The sequence below is a fragment of the Pristis pectinata genome, chromosome 1 (assembly GCF_009764475.1).
Source record: "Pristis pectinata isolate sPriPec2 chromosome 1, sPriPec2.1.pri, whole genome shotgun sequence".
Classification (NCBI taxonomy): Eukaryota; Metazoa; Chordata; class Chondrichthyes; order Rhinopristiformes; family Pristidae; genus Pristis; species Pristis pectinata.
In genome coordinates, this window is record NC_067405.1 from 66,778,056 (window position 1) to 66,797,588 (window position 19,533).

The following is a 19,533-nucleotide window of genomic DNA, read 5'->3' on the forward strand; positions in this document are numbered from 1 at the left end:
TAACAGTGTAAATTGGAACTCAAGTCTTCACATAGTGACTCGCTGAACAGGCTCTGTGGAGCTAAGACTAGTTTGTGCTTGTTTCTTGTTTTTCCTGCTATTTGAAGGAAAACTCTGACATTGAGAACTTGGGCTGAGCAGCAGAACTGATTTCATCTTCCAAAGTCTAGAAAATTTGTTTTAACTAATAGAAAGTGTTTCCACCACTACTGGGATGTCATTCCTTGAGGTGTGTGATAGAGAATAGGTTACAGGGAAAATAAATGGGGGAATGGGATTGATGTGATTGCTCTGAGAGCTAGTGTAGACTCAATGGGCCAAATGGCTTCCTTTTGTGCCATCCCTCGCATCCTGCTTTGCATGTCCAGCTGCGCTGATTATAACACACAAATAAATGAATCCCTGATTCAGTCCCTGAAATAGCTTCCTACAACATGTGTTTCCTGATCAGTGATACTTTCCTCAAAGATCCCAGACTTCAGCATAAAGTGCACTTTCTTGTGAGGAACAACACACTGCAGCAATAAGCAGTGGTCTCTCCATCACTCTAAGTAAATGAAATTTCTTTCCACATTCCTCCATTAGTGTAGGGCTTTCTGGAAAAGACCACTGGAGCCACTTCCTGCCAGACTTTTTATGGTGGACATTGTGGGTGCCTTAACCTCCTGGTGCACAGGACCTTGCTCTTGGTGTGTATTTTGTAGACGAGGACTTGCAGGATAAGGATCTATCCCTCCAGATAGTGCTGGCCACTGAAAGTGTCATTGGTGCAGAGTCATTCAGGGCAAAGGAATCATGTACTTCCTGGAAATGTGAAAGTGGGAACTGCTCTTCCTTTCCCCTACAACCTCTCTTGCCTCCATGGCACCCATAATGTGTGTTGTTGCTCTTTGCCATGAGCTTCTCTGTGGCTGCTGTGTAACAAATTGTCAGGAGGTGCACTGAGTGAGATCTCATCGAGAATTACGAAAGGTCCACTTTAGTACTGGTTTTGGTGTGAACCATCATAAGATTGTTTTATATTGGATTTTGATCAGTTTTGCAATTTTTGTTGCAGGGAACCTAATTTCAAATTGGTGTAAAACACAACAATGCTTTGGTGCACCAAAAATTTCCAGGAAGTAGTACCTCTAGAAGTTTCTATAAATGTTGCTTTTATTTCTTTCTGTTCCCTTCTGATTTTCTCCCCTTTCCTAAATGAGATCTTTCACCTCATTCACAGAGTGTAAAGCAATAGAACATAAAACAACAGATTTATGATCATAATTCTGTGATATTTTTCCCTCACTTGCACAATCTGTACACACATGCAATGTCTCAATCAGAAAATAATATAGAACTTTAATATTTCCTTACCCAAAACTACTTAAAGAAAAATTACTAAGTAGAGATTGCTAGAAAAGTTTAAAAGCAACAGTACAGCTGATATAGTGCAAAAGTTTAAATTATAACCATTTATGGTAAAATGGGTGGTGAGGAGTTCTATAAAAGCATGGAAGAGAAATGTGGCGACCTATATGGAATCTCCCAAGAGGCAGCAGTTAAAACTAAAGCTTGAGCTAGGGGAAAATAAAAATATCAAAAAGTTAAAGAAAAATATTTGTATATTTGTTTAAAAAAAAGATTGTTGGCATGGCAAAAGAAGCCAATTAATTGCAGATGGGCAGGAGGCAGAGCTTGAGAGACTTAGAAAATAGCCCAACTGGGAACCAAGGGCTACTCTGGTGACAAAGCAGAAAAATTAGGAAAATTATTTTCCTGAAAAGAATTAGGGTAAAATGAAATCTAAATATGGAATGATACACAAAGTTTGTATTTACTTAATGCCTTTCACATTCTTTTAGGATTTCCCTAAACATTTTACTGCCAGTGGAGTACTTCTGTAACAAACACAGTGACCTATCTCTGCAGCAAACTCCCACAAATAATAATGTGATAATGAACAAAAGTTTTTTTTAGTAACGATAAGTAGGCAATAAATATTGTTCAGGACATTTAGATACTCCTTTGCTCTGGAAAATATTACCATGGGATATTTTGTTGATCCCCAAGAAAACAGTAAACTTTGATTTAATCTCTCATCTGAAAGACATCACATCAGCACCCCCACTGAAGAATCACCTAGGCTTTTGTACTCTGGTCTCTGGACTGAAGCTTCTGATTTTGATATGAGAGAGCTTACCCACTGAGCCTCACTAATGCATAAACATTTAGGAAAGGACCAACCAGCAACTGACAATTACAGTCCTGCTATCATTAAGAATCTGAGGATTAGCACTAACAGATGTATCTGGGGTGACACCACAAGTTCATTGTCATGATGGGTGAGAGTGAAAGACCCAGCTTAACATGCCACCCAACTCATTTCAGAAGGAGACAAATGAAAATATTCAGCTGGCTGTTCTCCTGTACAACGGTATAAAGCAGTGAGAGCGGTAGCCTGAGAGGAGCCTCGGTCTGAGCAGTGATAACAGTCTGAAGCAGTGAGGAACTGGCAGCCTGAATGTGGACGTAATCTGCAGTGGATGTTAACAGTTGGTCAGAGTTGGTAGAGATGGTAAATGATTCAAAACCTAGGTAAAAGGAAAAGAAGTTCCATACGTAAAATCATAAATGCTCATTTCAGAGCAGGAAATTAAGTATAAGCCATGAGGAAAAATAGGCAAAAGAAAAATCCAGTTCCTGTTGGATATCTTGCAGATTGAATTTAGAATTTTCAGTGAATTTTTAAAACTGAACTCCAAAAGAAAGGTCCAACATTTTTAACATAAGCTTTTGAAATAAATACTTGCAGGTGAAGTTGGCTACATCTATATAACATGGATGAATCTGATATCGGAAGCTACAGATGTGATTGGTGCTATGGCTTGCCCCAGGGACACGTTTAACATTTCATGAAAGCTTTTAATAAATATGTCCCAAGTATTAAACGCTTCTACCTATTTAACATGCTTAACTCCCATTCTGTTAAATAATCTTCACCTTCAGGAAATATTGAGGTAGAAACATAACTTTGGCACTGTGCAGGGAAAGTTGGACAATAAGGACAGGAATGTTTTACCACTTAATGCATAATGAATTATTCTTCTGCTGAGATGAAACTTCAAGGTCAGAGACATTTATTGCTCTTCTTACTGCAGGTGAAAAGCAGGGTAAAATGTCTGGTTTTCATCTTGTGATTGAGGTATTTTTGCAAGTCCAACGTTAAAGATTTTTCCTGCTGGTGGAAGGGTCTCTGTTTCCTTTCTATTTTTAAAATTAAGAAATACATCATCTGATTCCACCTTTGCCTCAGCTCAAATGCTACTGAATGTCTCAGCTGTCTTGTTGCCTCAGATTTGCTGAGTGCCATCCCATATATAATTCTCTCTAGAAATTTGAGGTCATTAAACCTCTGCCCGTATTCTCAAAAAATCTCATTTAGCCATCAGCTCTATGCTTCCTGACTTGTATCTTTGAACCAATAACCGTCCAAGCTATTGTTGCTCTCTAGTTCTGGTCTCATGAAGATTCTAAAAGCTAATTGCTTTACTAATGATGTATGTGCCTTTAGCTGCCATGTAAACTATGGAAATCTTCTCCCAAAACCCGTCTCCCTTTGCTCCTCTCTCTCTTCTCATTAGACCCTCTTAAAACCTTTGTTTTTTGGTCATTAGTGTAATATCATCTTGAAGTGCCTTGGGACCTTTTTTGCTATCCTAAATGTGCTGTGGAAATTGTTGTTGTAAGATCTTAGTTTTGAAATGAACCGTGAAACAGGAAATGTGGAATGTACAACTTCATTGTAATAATTCTGGTGTGTCAACCAGGTTGACCTGCGTAAATGAAATGGATTCCTTTCCATCGAGTTTAATTTATGATGGAGCTTAACAGAATTATACAAAAATTAGCTTTGGTTGGCTCTGTTTATGTTTGAGGTAGAATCTGTTTTTTCAATTCTAGAAACTGAGAAATATCTTACAATGTACTCTGCATTACCACTATAGAATATATTCAAGGCTTAATTGTGGCTGACTGTGTACTTAAACCAAGCACAGAGCGAATAAAGCTTTTTCAAGCCACTCCTGTTTAAAAACAAAATTATTGAATCTAAGTGTTTTTTCTTGTGTCACTACACAAAGTCAATCACAAACTTTTGTTTGAAATATCAGTACTTTGAAAATGTAGTGACTGACACAGCTTTTTCTATTTTTATTTTATAAGACCATTGGAACAGGAGTAAGCCATCCGGCTCCTCAAACCTGCACCACCATTTAACAGGATCATGGCTGATCAAAGTTTCCTCAAGTCCACTTTCCACCCTGTCCCCTTAACACTTGACTTCCTTACAGATGAAAAATCTATCTGACTTTGAATATATTCAAAATTCAGCCCCCATAGCATTTTATAGCAAAGAACTCCAAAGACTCTCAACCGCATGAGAGAAGAAATTCTTCTTCCCCTCGTTCTTAAATGGGCACCCATTATCCTGAGTATATGTCCTCTGGTCCTAAAGGAAAACATCCTCCCAGCATTTAATGTCAAGCCCCCTAAGAATCTTGTATGTTTCAGCAGAACTGCCTTTCATTCTTCTAAACTGCAATGAATAAAGAGCCAATCTGTTCAACTTTTCTTCTTAAGACAATCGTCCCGTACCCAGAATCATTCTGGTGAATCTTCTGAACTACTTCTAATGATAATACATATTTCTTAAAATACTGGGACTAGATCTGTACACTGTACTCCAGATGAGGTTTCGCTGGTAGCTTGTACAGATGTGGTAAGACTTCCCTTCCCTTATACTCCAACCTCCTGAAATAAAAACCAGCATTCCACTAGCCTTCCCAACTACTTTTTGTGTAAATCCCTTTGCGATGCCACTTTCTGCTGTTTTCTCCATTTAAATAAGTCTGTTTTATTTATTATTCTTCCTTCCATAGTGAACAACTTTACATTTACCCCTATCGTACTTCCTTTGCCAACTTCTTTCCACTCATTTAACCTATCAATATCTCTAAACTTTTTCTCATCATAGCTTGCCTTCTTCCCCCCCCCCCACCCCACCGCTCCATATTTGTACAATCTGCAAATTTACAATACATTGCCAACCTGAAAAAGAATCCCCTAACTAATTGATTCTAACCTTCTTCCAATAATAGATGTTAGGCAAACCAGCCCAAAGTTGCCCAGCTTTTACCTATCACCCTTTTTGAACAAGGCAGTTCTCCAATCCTCTGGACTCTGGGCAGGAGCGAATGTCATGCCACTGTTTAAAAAAGGATGTAAAGGATGGGCATAAGGCAGGTAACTATAGACTAGTTAGCTCGTCTGTAGTCGAGAAAATGCTCAACACTATCATTAAGGAAGAAATAGCAAGACATCTGGATAGAAATGGTTCCATCAGGCAGACACAACATGGATTCAAGAAGGGCAGGTCCCGTTTGACAGACTTATTAGAGTTGTTTGAGGATATAATGAGCCCAGTGGATAGAGGGAAACAGGTGGATGTTGTATACCTGGATTTCTAGAAAGCGTTCGATAAGGTGCCACATAAAAGACTTATCCATAAGATAAAGATGTATGGAGTTGGGGGTAATGTATTAGCATGGATAGAGGATTGGTCAACCAATAGAAGGCAGAGAGTTGTGATAAATGGGTGTTTCTCTGGTTGGCAATCAGTGGTGAGCGGAGTACTGCAGGGGTTAGTGTTGGGCCCACAACTCTTCACAATATACATTAATGATTTGGAAGAGGGGACTGAGTGTACCGTATCCAAGTTTGCTGATGACACTAAATTAAGTGGAAAAGCAAATTGTGCAGAGGATGCAGAGAGTCTGCAGAGAGATATAGATAGGTTAAGTGAGTGGGCAAGGATCTGGCAGATGGAGTACAATGTTGGTAAATGTGAGGTCATCCACTTTTGAAGGAAAAATAGAAGATCAGATTATTATTTAAATGGTGAAAGATTGCAGCATGCTGTTGTGCAGAGGGACTTGGGGATTCTTGTGCACGAATTGCAGAAGGTTGGTTTGCAGGTGCAACAGGTTATGAAGAAGGCAAATGGAATGCTGGCCTTCATTGCTAGAAGGATTGAATTTAAGAGCAGGGAAGTTATGTTGCGACTGTTCAAGGTACTGGTGAGGCCACACCTGGAGTACTGCGTGCAGTTCTGGTCTCTACTTGAGGAAAGATATACTGGCTTTGGAGGCAGTACAGAGGAGCTTCACCAGGTTGATTCCAGAGATGAGAGGGTTAGCTTATGAGGAGAGATTGAGTCGCCTGGGACTGTACTTGCTGGAATTCAGAAGAATGAGAGGGGATTTTATGGAAACACATAAAATTATGAAAGGGATAGATAAGGTGGAGGCAGGGAAGTTGTTTCCACCAGTAGATGAGACTAGAGCTAGGGGACATAGCCTCAAGGGAATAGATTTAGGACAGAAATGAGGAAAAACTTTTTTTCCCAGAGAGCAGTGAATCTGTGAAATTCTCTGCCCAGGGAAGCAGTGGAGGCTACATCATTAAATGTATTTAAGACACAGTTAGATAGCTTTTTGCATAGCAGGGGAATTAAGGAAAAGGTAGGTAGGTGGATCTGAGTCCACGGCCAGATCAGCCATGATCTTATTGAATGGCGGAGCAGGATCGACGGGCCAGGTGGCCTACTCCTGCTCCTATTTCTTATGTTCTTATGTTTTCATGTTCAGTACCTCTCCAGAAGATAAGGATTTTTGGAAGATCACAACCGGTGCACAGTATCTTTGTTACCTAGAATGCAAATCATCAAGTCCATGGGACTTTTCATCCTTTAGCCACATTAGTTTGCCTAATATTAATTCTCTAGTAATGATACTGCTATTTATTTTCTACTTCATTTTTTAATACTAATGGGTTGTAGCATCCTGTACTCTAAAGGCAGAATATCTGATAGACTTCTCTGCTATTTCCTTGCTCCCTATATCCATTTCCCAACCCTATTTTCTAAGAGCCCTGTGTTTACTTTGACCTCTCTCTCTTCCTTTCTACATTCATAAAGAAGCTCTTATTGTCTATCTTTATATTTCTTCCTATTTACCTTCATAGGTTGTCTCCTTGATTTTTTAGTCCTCCGTTGCTGAATTCTGAACCTATCCCAATCTTCTCACAGTTGTACTTGTTTCATTCCTTCTTAGCAGAGGTAACCCATCACCTTTTTTCCCCACCTGACCATTCTGATTATTGAGTTCCCAGCTTTGATCTCCTTGTAACCATGCCTCCGTAATGGCAATCAGATCATACCCATTTATCTCAGCTGATTTGTCTTATGAATGAATGTATTGGCTGTGGTGTGAAAGGTTTTTAAAATGAATATACATAGATCAACCCATTTGTAGAATTTGTTGTCCAAACATAAAACTTTTTGGGTAACTAGATATTGATTCATTAGAATTAGACTGTTACAGTAAAATTTGTGTGTGTGCCTGATATAAACGTAAGCCTCAACAATGATGCTTATTTGAAGCCAATCTATTAAAATTACTGGGAAGCTTGCATATTAATTTTGGCAATTGAATATTCAGGTAGAATCGCAACTAAACTGAATTACTAAAAAGCTAGTGTATGTCATGCTGATGGAAAGACGTACTCCTGCAGATTGTGGATTAGTTAGTCAATGTAATGTTAAACACATTTAACCAAGCACAAAACCACCAGCAGTACATTTATTTGGGGTACGCATTAAGTGCACAGGAACTGCATTAGTACAAATTATTTGTAGTTTTATGCAATTAAGAGAAAAGTTGTGTTTTAAGAGTTGTATATGTTGTGACATATGGTATCAAAGATATTTATTTATCACTTATTTAACCAATATGTCCTAAATGGATTCAACTCTATATTTAAGCAGAATCAGATAAGCCGCCTGCTGTTTGTATCACTGATAACAATGACATTTGTTTCACAGCCTGCAGGGAATATTGAAACAGCAGGGGGCAGCAGGATTGTGAATGCCAAAATAGGGTTCCCACCTAAATTGATTTGTTTCTTCCCTCCTTGTGCCTGTATTTCCGGTCCTGAATTCCTACAATAATTCTTCTCTATTTTAAAAAAGTTCAAAGTATTTTGAATTTGTGATTTTCATTTCTTTGGAAATCAGAAGTCTGGCATTTAAAAGTAAAATAGTTTATTAATTCCAAATGTTTTTTTTCCTGAAATAATCCATTTATTTTGTCCCCGTGCCGAATTGCTTCTGTTTATTAAGTTGATCACAGATATATATAGCATAGTTGCTCCTGTTTGGCCTGTTGCATATTTCTGAATTAATTATATATTTGGAGCAGTGTCTGGCACTTTTGGTGAATATTGTTCATAGAATGGTATACCATATATTTCAATCAGTCAGAAATACATTTGCACCAGTACTTCAATTTTACCTTAATACTATTCACCAATAATAACCAATATGTAATCTGTTGCCAGATAATGTATTGCTGATTTAGAAGTGGATTGGGTACATCCTAACACATTGCTTCAGCTCCTGCAATATTATTGTTTTAAAACTCGCAACTTGTGAAAGTCTATGCAAAAGAAGTTTTTTCTTTTCTTCTACAACCACTAAATATTTAAAAATACTTCCTAATATTTTATTGTTTAATATGAAGTCATATAATATAGAAGCAGGCCCTTCGGCCCACCATGTTCCTGCCGACCAAGTTTAAGAAAATTCCCTTCTGCCAGCATTGGGTCATTAATAATAAACTGGCTAGCATTTTTGATAGAGGAAAAAAAGTGATATGTATATTTTAAATGTTGATAAGGCAGCATTGCTCATAGTGGTTTACAAGCACAGTAACGCCTCTGCTGTTCAGGACTCTAATACCTGAGTTGACATTCTTGGTTATGCATTTTTATGGAAATAATCTTGATATTCTTCAGCTATTCAAACTATTGCTTTATATTATAACAATTTTCAAACCACTTGATCAAGTGGCACCTTTGCTACTCACTACAGTTGCGTATTCTATTGATTCATATTCATCTTTTATTACCTTTGCCATCAATGTATCTCTTATCTCTTCCACTCAATAGATAATATTGATTTATATAGTAGTTATAGCAAGAGAGGTTGCATTGTTGGAAATATCAGTGAAAATGCACATGAAAAAAATCTTTGAAGATGTTTGGTTAATTTATATGACAGATTTGTACTTGTATTTCTCTTTATTTTTGCAGTGTATCAGAGGAAGAAAAGCATCATTGGAAGAACTACAAACTGTTCATTCAGAGCAGCATGCATTACTGTATGGCACAAATCCATTGAACAGACAGAAGCTGGACAGTAAGAAACTACTAGGTACAGCATAATTCATTCATTCTTTACGCTTTGACGCCACATTCCAGAAACTGCTATTGTAGCCATTGGTTTGGCAGTAGTGTAACATCAGTATGCACTGAAATAAGTGGTGAAGAATTCCAAACACTTTATCTTTCCTTCACAATGATTTCACAGTTTATAGATAACAACAATGTTTTGTTTAAAAATAAGTTTTGTATTTCCCCTGTTTTGTTTTAAAGTAGGAGCTACCTGCATGTAGTGGTGTTCATTTTACGCATGGCACATTGTCTGTATTTATGTTAAATGTAATCCAGCTGGGACTAAATCCTTGCCCTTTAACCTGCCGGTAAATCCAGAAACTAGCTTTCTTTCAGTGTATTGGCAAGTTAAAACATATACAAATCTTATCGAAATAATGCTACCTTTTATGTTAGAACTCATAATTTATGTTAAAAAAAAATTACATCTTGAAATTCAAAATTTCGCTTTCCCATTTTTCCAGTTCTCACTATTTCAACTTTGATTTTACTTTATTCTTTCTTTTTTTAAAGTTAAAAGTACTACTTCCATTTTGCTGGTAGATCAACTGAAAAAGAATTGTTGTTTGACTAGCTGAAAAAACCCCTACGTCTATCTCTCAGGTCAGCCGAAAGCCAATGAGATGTAATGCTTGATCTGGCCGTGGCTTTGGCAGCAAATGAGTAAAAATGTCTGTGATTCTTTGAGTCTGGAATAACCCAAACAAATAAATGCACTGATGATATAAGATCCAAACCAGCAATCATTTTCTTAAATTACACGAACTAAATTTATTGGCTTTGTCAACACGTGATTACTTTTGACCCATATTTGAGCTGTTTCTATTAATGAACACTTCTTTGGATACCGGTATCACTTCATTTTAGGCAGAGGTTCTTAAGAGGATCAGAGATTGGATACAAAATATGTGATGTCGTGTCTGAATATTGTCCTCATTCTTGAACTTGGCACTCATTCTTTGTGTGAGCAATGTACAATTGTAAAGATTCATACTGGTTGAGTTTATGTCTGCATCTTTCGAAGCAGCTTTGTCAATGTTACTTAATCTTCCAATCTTTTAAACCAGTTTTCAGCCATTAAAAACAATTTTTTTCAAAAATTTTGCTTGCTTATAAAATTAATGTTCTCCAAGAAAGGGAGAAGCACCAAGGTAAGCAAAATATTTTGAAAGAAAATATTTAGGATAAAACAAGAGTCAAATTTAAGCTTTTTTTTTAAAGATTGAATAAGATTAGGAAGAAAGGAATGATGGGAATAAATATGGGTGTTTTATAGTTTGTTTTTGTTCAATATTTAGTTTCTGTTCTATTTAGCTGTTCCCGATATTTAAGTACCTGTAGTAGTGTATCAATGTCACATCAGATGAGCTGACAATAGACTGGGCTTTCATTTTAGGGTGATTTAAAAGTAATCAAAGTTCTCAAAGTTTTCTAAATCATACGGAACGTGCTCCATGAAAGATTTCTGCTTTTATTCTTAGACTGATCCGTTATCTGATTGTCTTTGTAGTACCCGTGATTAAACTCTTCTCGTGCCTTATTTATTGCATTTTTTTTCTTCTGTCTCATTATTTTCATAACTGTGATCTTTGTGAGTTTTTTTTTAAACCATCAACTTCTTTCATATTGCTTGCTGTTCTAAAACAGCTGTATCCTCACCTTCATTTCCTATATCTGGTTCCTTCTATCTGCTGATCTCTATTTCCTTTTCCCCTTTCTCTTCGATGTGAATTAGAAGTAAGCCACTGTATGATTGTATCCCCTAACATTTGCTTCCAATAAGACTCTATTTTTAGTAGGGAGAAATCACAAACATTTGTTTGACCTAAAAAACAATGTCTGCCAGTTTAAAAGAAAAAGCTGCCTGCATTCACATGCAGGTTGTGTGCCATCTCTGTATTCAGAAATTTGCATCGGGATACGTTTCTAAGGAAATGAATGGGATGGAAACCAACCGATTCCTATTTTCATGAATTTGCCCATATTACTTAGGGAATTGGACAAAGAAAGAGGGAAACCAAGTGGAGGTTTTGATATATTTAAAATAGAAGCAGGCTTGGGAGGGTGATGAAGTTGAAATGCACTTTCCAAATTCAGAAGTTTGTTTTATTTTTGTGGTTTTTGATCTCATCAGCTATCCAAAGTGTTTTCCTTAAAAGTATGGCAATGTTTTGTTGTTCAATCGTTCCCACTAAGGACTGAAATGAGACAAAGCCAAGTTTCTTTCTGTTTGGATGTTTGCAGTTGCTACAGTTAGATAGGTTTCATCACCGAGCTGGATTCATTCAACTCTATAACAAGGGTAAAACCCCAGTGTGCTGCTCATTCTATTCTGTAGACCACAACAACATTTATACTCTATCTGTTAATGATTATATACTAGTGCATCAATGCTACTTTAATAGAGGTCCATCCTTAAAAGTTATTGATCTTTTATACATTAAGTTGGTAACACCTCTCATGCCATCTAAAGTGGTGAGAGTTCCTACGTGATAATAGTCATAGTCATAGAGTTACCATTGGTTAGCACATAAAGTTGGAACACCATTGACTTCAGATGATTTTATATAGAAGACCAAGAATGCTGAGATGATTTATTAATAAATGTTCAACTGTGTTATAACCTAACACAATAGATTGAAGTTCCTACAAACCAGCTCACTGTCTGCACTCTCCACTTAACCACCTATATGAACCTGCTGTTCCTTGGAGCGTGTCCCCAGGTGTAAACTTCTGCAAAGGAGTCAGCTTCGACTTGATGCCTTGCTGCTTGTCAATCTTTGACACAAGGGCTGAACAGAGCTTGAATACGTGCAAAAAATATAAGAGAACGATTATAAAATAAACATACTATTAAATTGACATTTTTAAAAAGGCTTAAAAAGATGTGGGCTTCTGCATTCCTGCACGTTGAAAAATGCAGTTCTGTGCATAGCTGCATTTCTGACCATTTGCAGTCAACAAAAGAAACGAGCAATAACAACAGCTACTTAATGCAACATTTTTAAAGGCTCATTCATTCTCATTTTTTTGAAAAACCATGAAGGACAACACTTATAGCTTGTAAACACAACTCATATTGTTGAAGTCTGTACTTGTTATTGGATGAGATTTAATTGTATTGTTAAATATACTTGGAAGAAAAATGTTTGGGAAGCAGTGCAGTGGGGTTGAAAAATGTACAATCTAAATTTTGCAAGTTGGGTGTTTCTGTGACTCCTGCTTGTTGAAACTTCTAGAATGTAGCACTGTTTTTATTAAATCCATGATATTTTTATCCTTTCTTCCCTACCTCCATTGGGATGCTTGCATCCTCAAATGAGACAAAATATCATAATTTTTTATGGTGATTGGATTAATTTCAAAGAGAAGTAGTTTGTTATTTTCATTTTGGTTAAATCATGCTTTCACAATTCATTCTTCTGATTATTATTTGTTGCTCAGACAGCTTTCAAATATGCATATGGTCATAACCATGGCTTTCCCATAATTGGTAGTTTACAAGAGAGGCAGGGGGCCTCGGAGATCATGCAGCTGCTGGCATCGCATTTCTGTTTGCTTTAATTACGGGTGTACATTATATAAACATGCACTGTAGTTTTTCAATAAATTAAGTTGTCTCTGTTGTGGTGTGTACTCAAGAAAAATATTTCATTCCTTGTTCTTGTGCTTGAAGCCAGAATCTCCTGCAGTACATAAACATCTGTTAATTTCCACAGTTACTTCAATTTTGCACATTATTTGAGTTTCTACCTTTTCACTTGGTGTGCTAACAATGAATCAATTGGGTTCCAGTCATTAAAATCAAAACATTTTTGAAAGAACAAAAATAGCTCAGAACATTTGAGTCCAGCTAATCAACTCTTAGGAACTGTTACTGCAATAAAAGCTTTTGCATGGGCCCTAGAGGCCATTAAGGGGGTTAACACAGCATTAGCGGGAAATACACCTTGCAGACGCTCATTTGTATTTGTAATGCTTGCTGTCAAATTGTGATTACAACATTGCTGCAAACATTATGATTTATCTTGATACTGTTATCCAAACACTGTTTTTAAATATTATTCCACAGGTTCCATCACCCCAATGTTTGTTATGCTTCCTTGTGGCGGACTTGGGGTAAGTCTTTTTTCCCTTTTATAATGTGTAAATAATGTCTTGTTTGTTCTTTCCATCTCAGCAGCAACATAAATTGTTGCTTTGACTTCTACTCAGCAGATAATTGAGAACAGATGTCCCCATAAAGAGGAATTCAAGGTTTGCTGAACTAGGCACGTTGGCTAAACCACAACTGCAATATGTGCAAGATTATTCAGGGAAATTGAATGATGACTAAAAAAAATTCTATGATCTCAGCTTCAAACAGGTAGTTGTAAGGTAACAGAGCAGGTGAACATGGATTCACTCTGTAAAAACCCTGATTCTGTCATACTTCCCTGTTTTGGCTTCCCTATGTTAAAAAAAAAATTGCCCAGTGGAATCTATACCTTTCCACTGGTGGGGGTTGGGGTGGGGAAGATTTTGTCCTTTTGAAACAGATCTTTACATGTTTTCCCTAGTCTCTGTGATGTTTGGCACTGGGAAAAAGTAATCTCATTGCTTTCTTGCCAATTTCCCCACACCCATAATCTTTTAAAGTATTAATCAAAATGGGGTACAGTTCACTACCATCCTCAGTACTTAAGAGGCCATCACATATGATTGGCAGCATTAGTTGTCATTTTGACTGTTGTGGGAAGCGTAGTTAACCCAATCCCGAGCTAACCAGCATCCACGCAAATTGCTGATTTACGATCAAGAGCAGGAACATTGATTTCCTCTCTGAACCAGAGCTGCTGAAGACGGTTGTATAATCATTGCTTCTGTTGAGAAAAGTTAACACAGATTTGGGAATCATATGCATGAATGTTATGATGTGTACAGTTCAGCTCCCTGATGGATAAAACATACTGAGACAATATAGAGTACGATATAGGGTTCTAACATAAATAAATCCTTCAACATTTTTTTAAATCTTTGCAGTAAACTAGCCGTTTCTTTGCAAGTTGTTCTGCTTAGTGAGAATAAACTGCAGTTTCTATTCCCTTGTGAGCACCCACAAACCCTGGCTTGCTTTAATATTCTGATTGTAAGTGAAATGATGTTATTTTATGTTAAATGTTTTCAAACTGAACTTTTAACAGTTTTGGGTTTTTTTGTACTCCCCACTTCTATTTGATGGAATTTTTTTAAAAAATGTTGTTTTGACTGAATCATGCATACAAAGCCTTGCATGTGTCCCATGGCCACAGTCTATCTAGAGTCTAATTGAATATGCTTAGAAAGCTGCCAACATTTATTAAAATTATTACTTTTTAAATATTTCATATAAACCTTTTTGATTCCTTGCCATTAATAAAAGTGATCGACGTTGAGGATCAGCCATGATCTTATTAAATGGTGAAGTACGCTCAAGGGGCTGATGGCATCCCTGCTCCGATTTCTTATGCAATCTTCATAAAAGCAGTGTTTATTTGACACATCTGGCAGTTTTGTTAGACAAGCAATTTGGAAGTAAGGAAGGTAGCTCTTTCTTTCTGAATTGAGTTGTTTGCAAAAGAGTAGAGCATATAGTGGTGGTAAAATGCCAACATGTCACCACAGTGTGAGCATTCCAGAGCCAGTGTTCATTATTCTGTCAATCTGTTCAATAAACAAGAGAATTAAGAGAGTAAAAAGACAGCCTGAAGAACATGTGTCTTCATATGTGTGTGAATGGAAAGAATCCAGCATGTCATTTCATGTTGATTAGTTTACTCACATACAGAGATACATTGTGGTTTCACTTAATCTTTGGTATCTACTTGGAAAGAGTTTATGACTTTTGTTTGGAAAACCATTATTTTGATATTTTTGATTTTAAAGCAAAACAAATGTAATTCAATTTACTATAGTGCAGCTTTATTATGGGTGAATATTTGATGAGCATATAGTAAGCATTTATAAGAAAATAGGAGCAGAAGTAGGTCCCTCAAGCCTGCCCCATCATTCAAAAGCTGGGGGGGAGGGGGGTGGTGGGTGCAGAAATAGGAAGAAATGGAGTGGGAAGATAGAAACCCAGCAAATTACTTTTCTGTGTAAATTTATTTGGTCTATTTGATCTTAAACAGCCTTTATTAAAAAAAAAGAAATGGGTTAATTATTGGACACACGTAAAATTTGAAATGGGTTAATTATATTTTCAGCTGAATGGCCCCTCCTTGTTGCTCTGTCAGTATTCTCTTTCCAACTTTCTGTTTCCTTTAGCTCTCAATGATTTTTTGTTTTTGGTCTTTTTTTTCCTCTAGATTTGTATATTCCACATGCCTGTGTTTGTGTTAGGTCTGTAGCTACAGGAAAAAAGTAAACAGAGTTTAATGAAGTGGATGAACCACAAATAAATAACCTCCATCTACCTGGTTGCCTTCCCTCACCCACCCAGGGAAGTTCCAAGTCTTGTCCTTAATGTCAGTTTACATCACTGAATTTGGGAAAAGGAATGATGAAACAAGATTCCACATTCAAACACAAGTTGATCAGACAGAACGGGTTCCACATGTATTGACTGCATCATTGACCTTAGTTGCTGTTGCACCAGTTATACTAAATGTTTCAAACTAACAGTGCCCATCCACAGATACTCCTGGCCAGCCTACAATGTTGCAGCCAACCCAAAGTGATTATTCTTATCCTAGCTTGCACCATGTCTTCCAATCACTCCTTTGGCTCCTGGTCTGACATCACCTCATCTTTAAGTACCTGTGCTTGATTTTAAATCCCTCCCCCATTGTCTCATTCCTTCCTATTTCAAACCTCCAAGATCTCTGCTCTCTAATTGTGGACTTCTTCACATTCCAACTTGTGCTGAAGCAATATTGGTGGCCGTGCTTTAGCTGCCCAGCCCTGAAATTCTAGAATTCCTTCCCTAAATCTCTTTGCCTCTATTACACTCCTCCTTTCAGACACTTTAAAATTTAATTAACCCTTTGATACCTTTCTCCTTTAACAGCTTAATGTCAAATCATTTTTGTTAACATTCCTGTGAAGCACTTCGTGATGTTTTGCAATATCAAAGATACTTTATAAATGCTTTTATAATTTTTATACTGGGAAATTAACCTCCCTTGGATTGATTCATCCAAATTAAATTTTGCTTGCTGTTATAGCTAGGTAATCTTCTCAGGCTGTGGTTTTATTAAACTTGAACTAGAACAAAATTGATTTGACATTGGAAATAAACCATATATTACCTCTGATAGTTTGATACCACCTTAAGTCGGTTCCTTGCCATGTTAGGGAGTTAAAGTTATATTACTGGTACTATAATCGTTTTGTCTTACTTGCTCCTTTACTTCACTATCAGGCAGGACACAAAATGCATCATATACAAAGCACACACAAGATGAGCCTGGGGTATGAATAGTACCAAACAGTTCTGGATGAAAGATTTTACTTTACTCAGGCCTGAACCAGGATGTCAATCGGACAGTTTCAAAAAAACGTACTTTAGTGCAAATTGTAGCCTAAGTTTATGAACAAAGCACATTGAGGTATCCTGGAGTGGATTTTTTAAAAGAATAGTCCAGTGGTGTTTTGCAGTGAAATAATCTATACTATTGAAGCTGTACATGTTAGTTTAAATCAACAATCAACCCATTTTTGTTTGAGTATGTACTTAAGTAACCAACTTCACAGATGCCAAGCAGATTTGAACAAGTGCACGGAGGAGTCATGGCCATTCAACCACCACTTCCCTGCAGAATAAACGCTATATTTGATTTGTGTGTGTGTGTGTGTGTATTAAAGCAATTCCATATCTGCAACTCATAATTCTGCTTCAATATTTATTGAAGCTATATTTAGTCTCCAGGTTAAGACTTATTACTTCAGAAGTATTGAATGATTTTGCCAACTTCAATAATTGTTGTAGGGGGAGGGGGCAACAAAATCAGATGGTAAGCTAGTCGAAGCTGTTTTAATTATATTCTACATTTTAAAAGAAAAACAAATCGTGCTTTGGTGTTGCAAGCAAAGGACCAACTCTTTAAAATTAAATGCCGTATTATACATTTATCCTGCCATATTTACCATTTCATTGGTTTCATCTTGTATAGGTCCACTCAAGAAAGTTGTTCTTACAGTACGACTTGGTAAACTCACACCGAATACCTTGAACAGTATTTTGTGCTGCAATGGCGCCCTGACATTTTCCGTTGTTATAATCCGTTGGTTTTATTGCCTGTATTTAAAAGGCAGCATTGTACAAATATGTTTTTAAGGAAAGTAACCAGTATTTTCTGTATGCCCCCTTGTTATATAGTTAGTGGAGGAGTTTTTTTTATTTTTGATACTTAGGTGGACAGTGACACAATTTGGAATGAGATCCATTCGTCTAGTGCTGCACGTTTAGCGGTGGGCTCTGTGATTGAGCTTGTTTTCAAAGTGGCAACCAAGGAATTAAAGGTGAGGTTTCTTAAAAATTCAACATTAACTGTTAAAGGGATGGGAACTTCACTGATGTAGATAATTTTGTCATTACATGACAGAAGTTGAATATAGAATATTTACAAATTCTTTTTATGGTCAAATATTTGGTTTCAGTTACTTTGTGTTGCATTATGTTAGGAAGTTTGGACCAGCCTGGATTGACTCATAGTACCATTCTCCTGCATCCAGAAGGTAGTTTCAAGCCTCAACACCACCAACCTGTGCATGTAATCCAGTCTGACACTCCAGTGCACTTAAGAATGCACTTAATTGACCGTGAAGTGCTTTAGGATATCCTCTAGTTGTAAAAGATGCTTCAAGTTCGTTCATTTCTGAATACAATGTGGAGCAGGTTCTCCAGGCTTCTGACATTGGTCAGTAGAATCCATTCTGGCCAAATCATAAATAAAATTGGGATTATCACAGATCCACTTCCATCTAGGCTTGCAAAATGAATGCTTGCAAAACTTGAGTTTATGTGACACTTTTCGTGTCCATTGGGGCTTCTAAATAAGTTACAGTCTATTAAATATCTTTGAAACTGTAATTTCAGATTTGAATTTTAGAAACATACAGCAGAGAAGGAGACTATTAGGCCTGTGTTGACCCTTTGAATGAGCAGTTAGCAATTTTTAAAAATAATTGCGGCTTCCATCAATTTATTGTTCTATAAGTGAAAGGTGCCCTCGTCTCATCTGGCTAGCTTTTTACTCAATGACTTTAAATCTATTATATCTGTTTATTGTCCCATTTACCAGACGGAATAGTCTTCCAACCTCTTTTCCAACCAGGAGGAATGTATAGTATTGTGAGAATAGTAGCAATGTGTTTACAAGAAATATTTATGTTCACTTTCATTTATTCAAATTTTTTAATTAAACTCACATTTTCAAATGGACATAATTTGAATTTGCGCTCTGGATTAATATTGCAGGTCTTTAGATTTCTATTCCAGATGATAAACTACTACAGAACTGCATCTGAGTAATTTTGAAATACCTTGCACAAGTTCATTATACTGCAGTATCTTATTACAGTTGTTTTTCTCTCAACTTTTACTTTTAAATGTAGGCTCACAAACAAGTTAATAAATTAAGTCCTCCTTTGAAGCACAGTGCTAATTCAGACTTTCCTTTATATAAATTCATCGGTACTTTTAAGTATGTGGTATAACAAAGTAAATTATCTTTGAGGGCATTGATAAATTGTTTTTACTACTTACATTTTCTTTTATTTCTTGAATAATTTGACATTTTCAGGCAATAACTCTGGGCAATAAGTGGTGGCTGGCTATTTACGCAGCATGACACGTGCCAGGTGAAAAAGACTATGATGCTGGAGGAACCCAGCAGGTCAGGCAGCATCCGTGGAGAAAAGCAGGAGGTCAGCGTTTCGGGTCAGGACCCTTCAGGACTGAAGATAGGAAAAGGGGAAGCTCAATATATAGGAGGGAAAAGCAGAGCAATACTCCACGGATGCTGCCTGACTTGCTGAGTTCCTCCAGCATCAGTGTTTTTCATCTAGATTCCAGCATCTGCAGTCCTTTGTTTCTCTAGAATAAAGCATGCTAGTCCAGCCCAACCCAATCCAATGTTATCCATACCTACTGTCAACACTTGGCTGCTTTCAGCAGAAGACACTGGATAACAATCAGAAAAAGATCTCTGACTGTTTCTCTGTCCTTTAAGCTCTGAGTGC

The 19,533-nt window shown here is 37.0% G+C and overlaps 1 protein-coding gene across 9 annotated transcripts in view; it reads left to right on the plus strand.

Moving 5' to 3' along the window:
• The window catches only part of hdac4 (histone deacetylase 4), a 317,998-nt gene that overhangs the window by 273,256 nt on the left and 25,209 nt on the right, over nt 1-19,533 (plus strand). For all 9 annotated transcript variants that reach the window (XM_052044275.1, XM_052044186.1, XM_052044757.1 and 6 more), the window contains 3 exons: nt 9,190-9,310; nt 13,403-13,449; nt 17,704-17,811. In XM_052044275.1, coding sequence (XP_051900235.1) covers nt 9,190-9,310; nt 13,403-13,449; nt 17,704-17,811 — 276 coding nt within the window. The remainder of the gene's footprint in view (nt 1-9,189; nt 9,311-13,402; nt 13,450-17,703; nt 17,812-19,533) is intronic.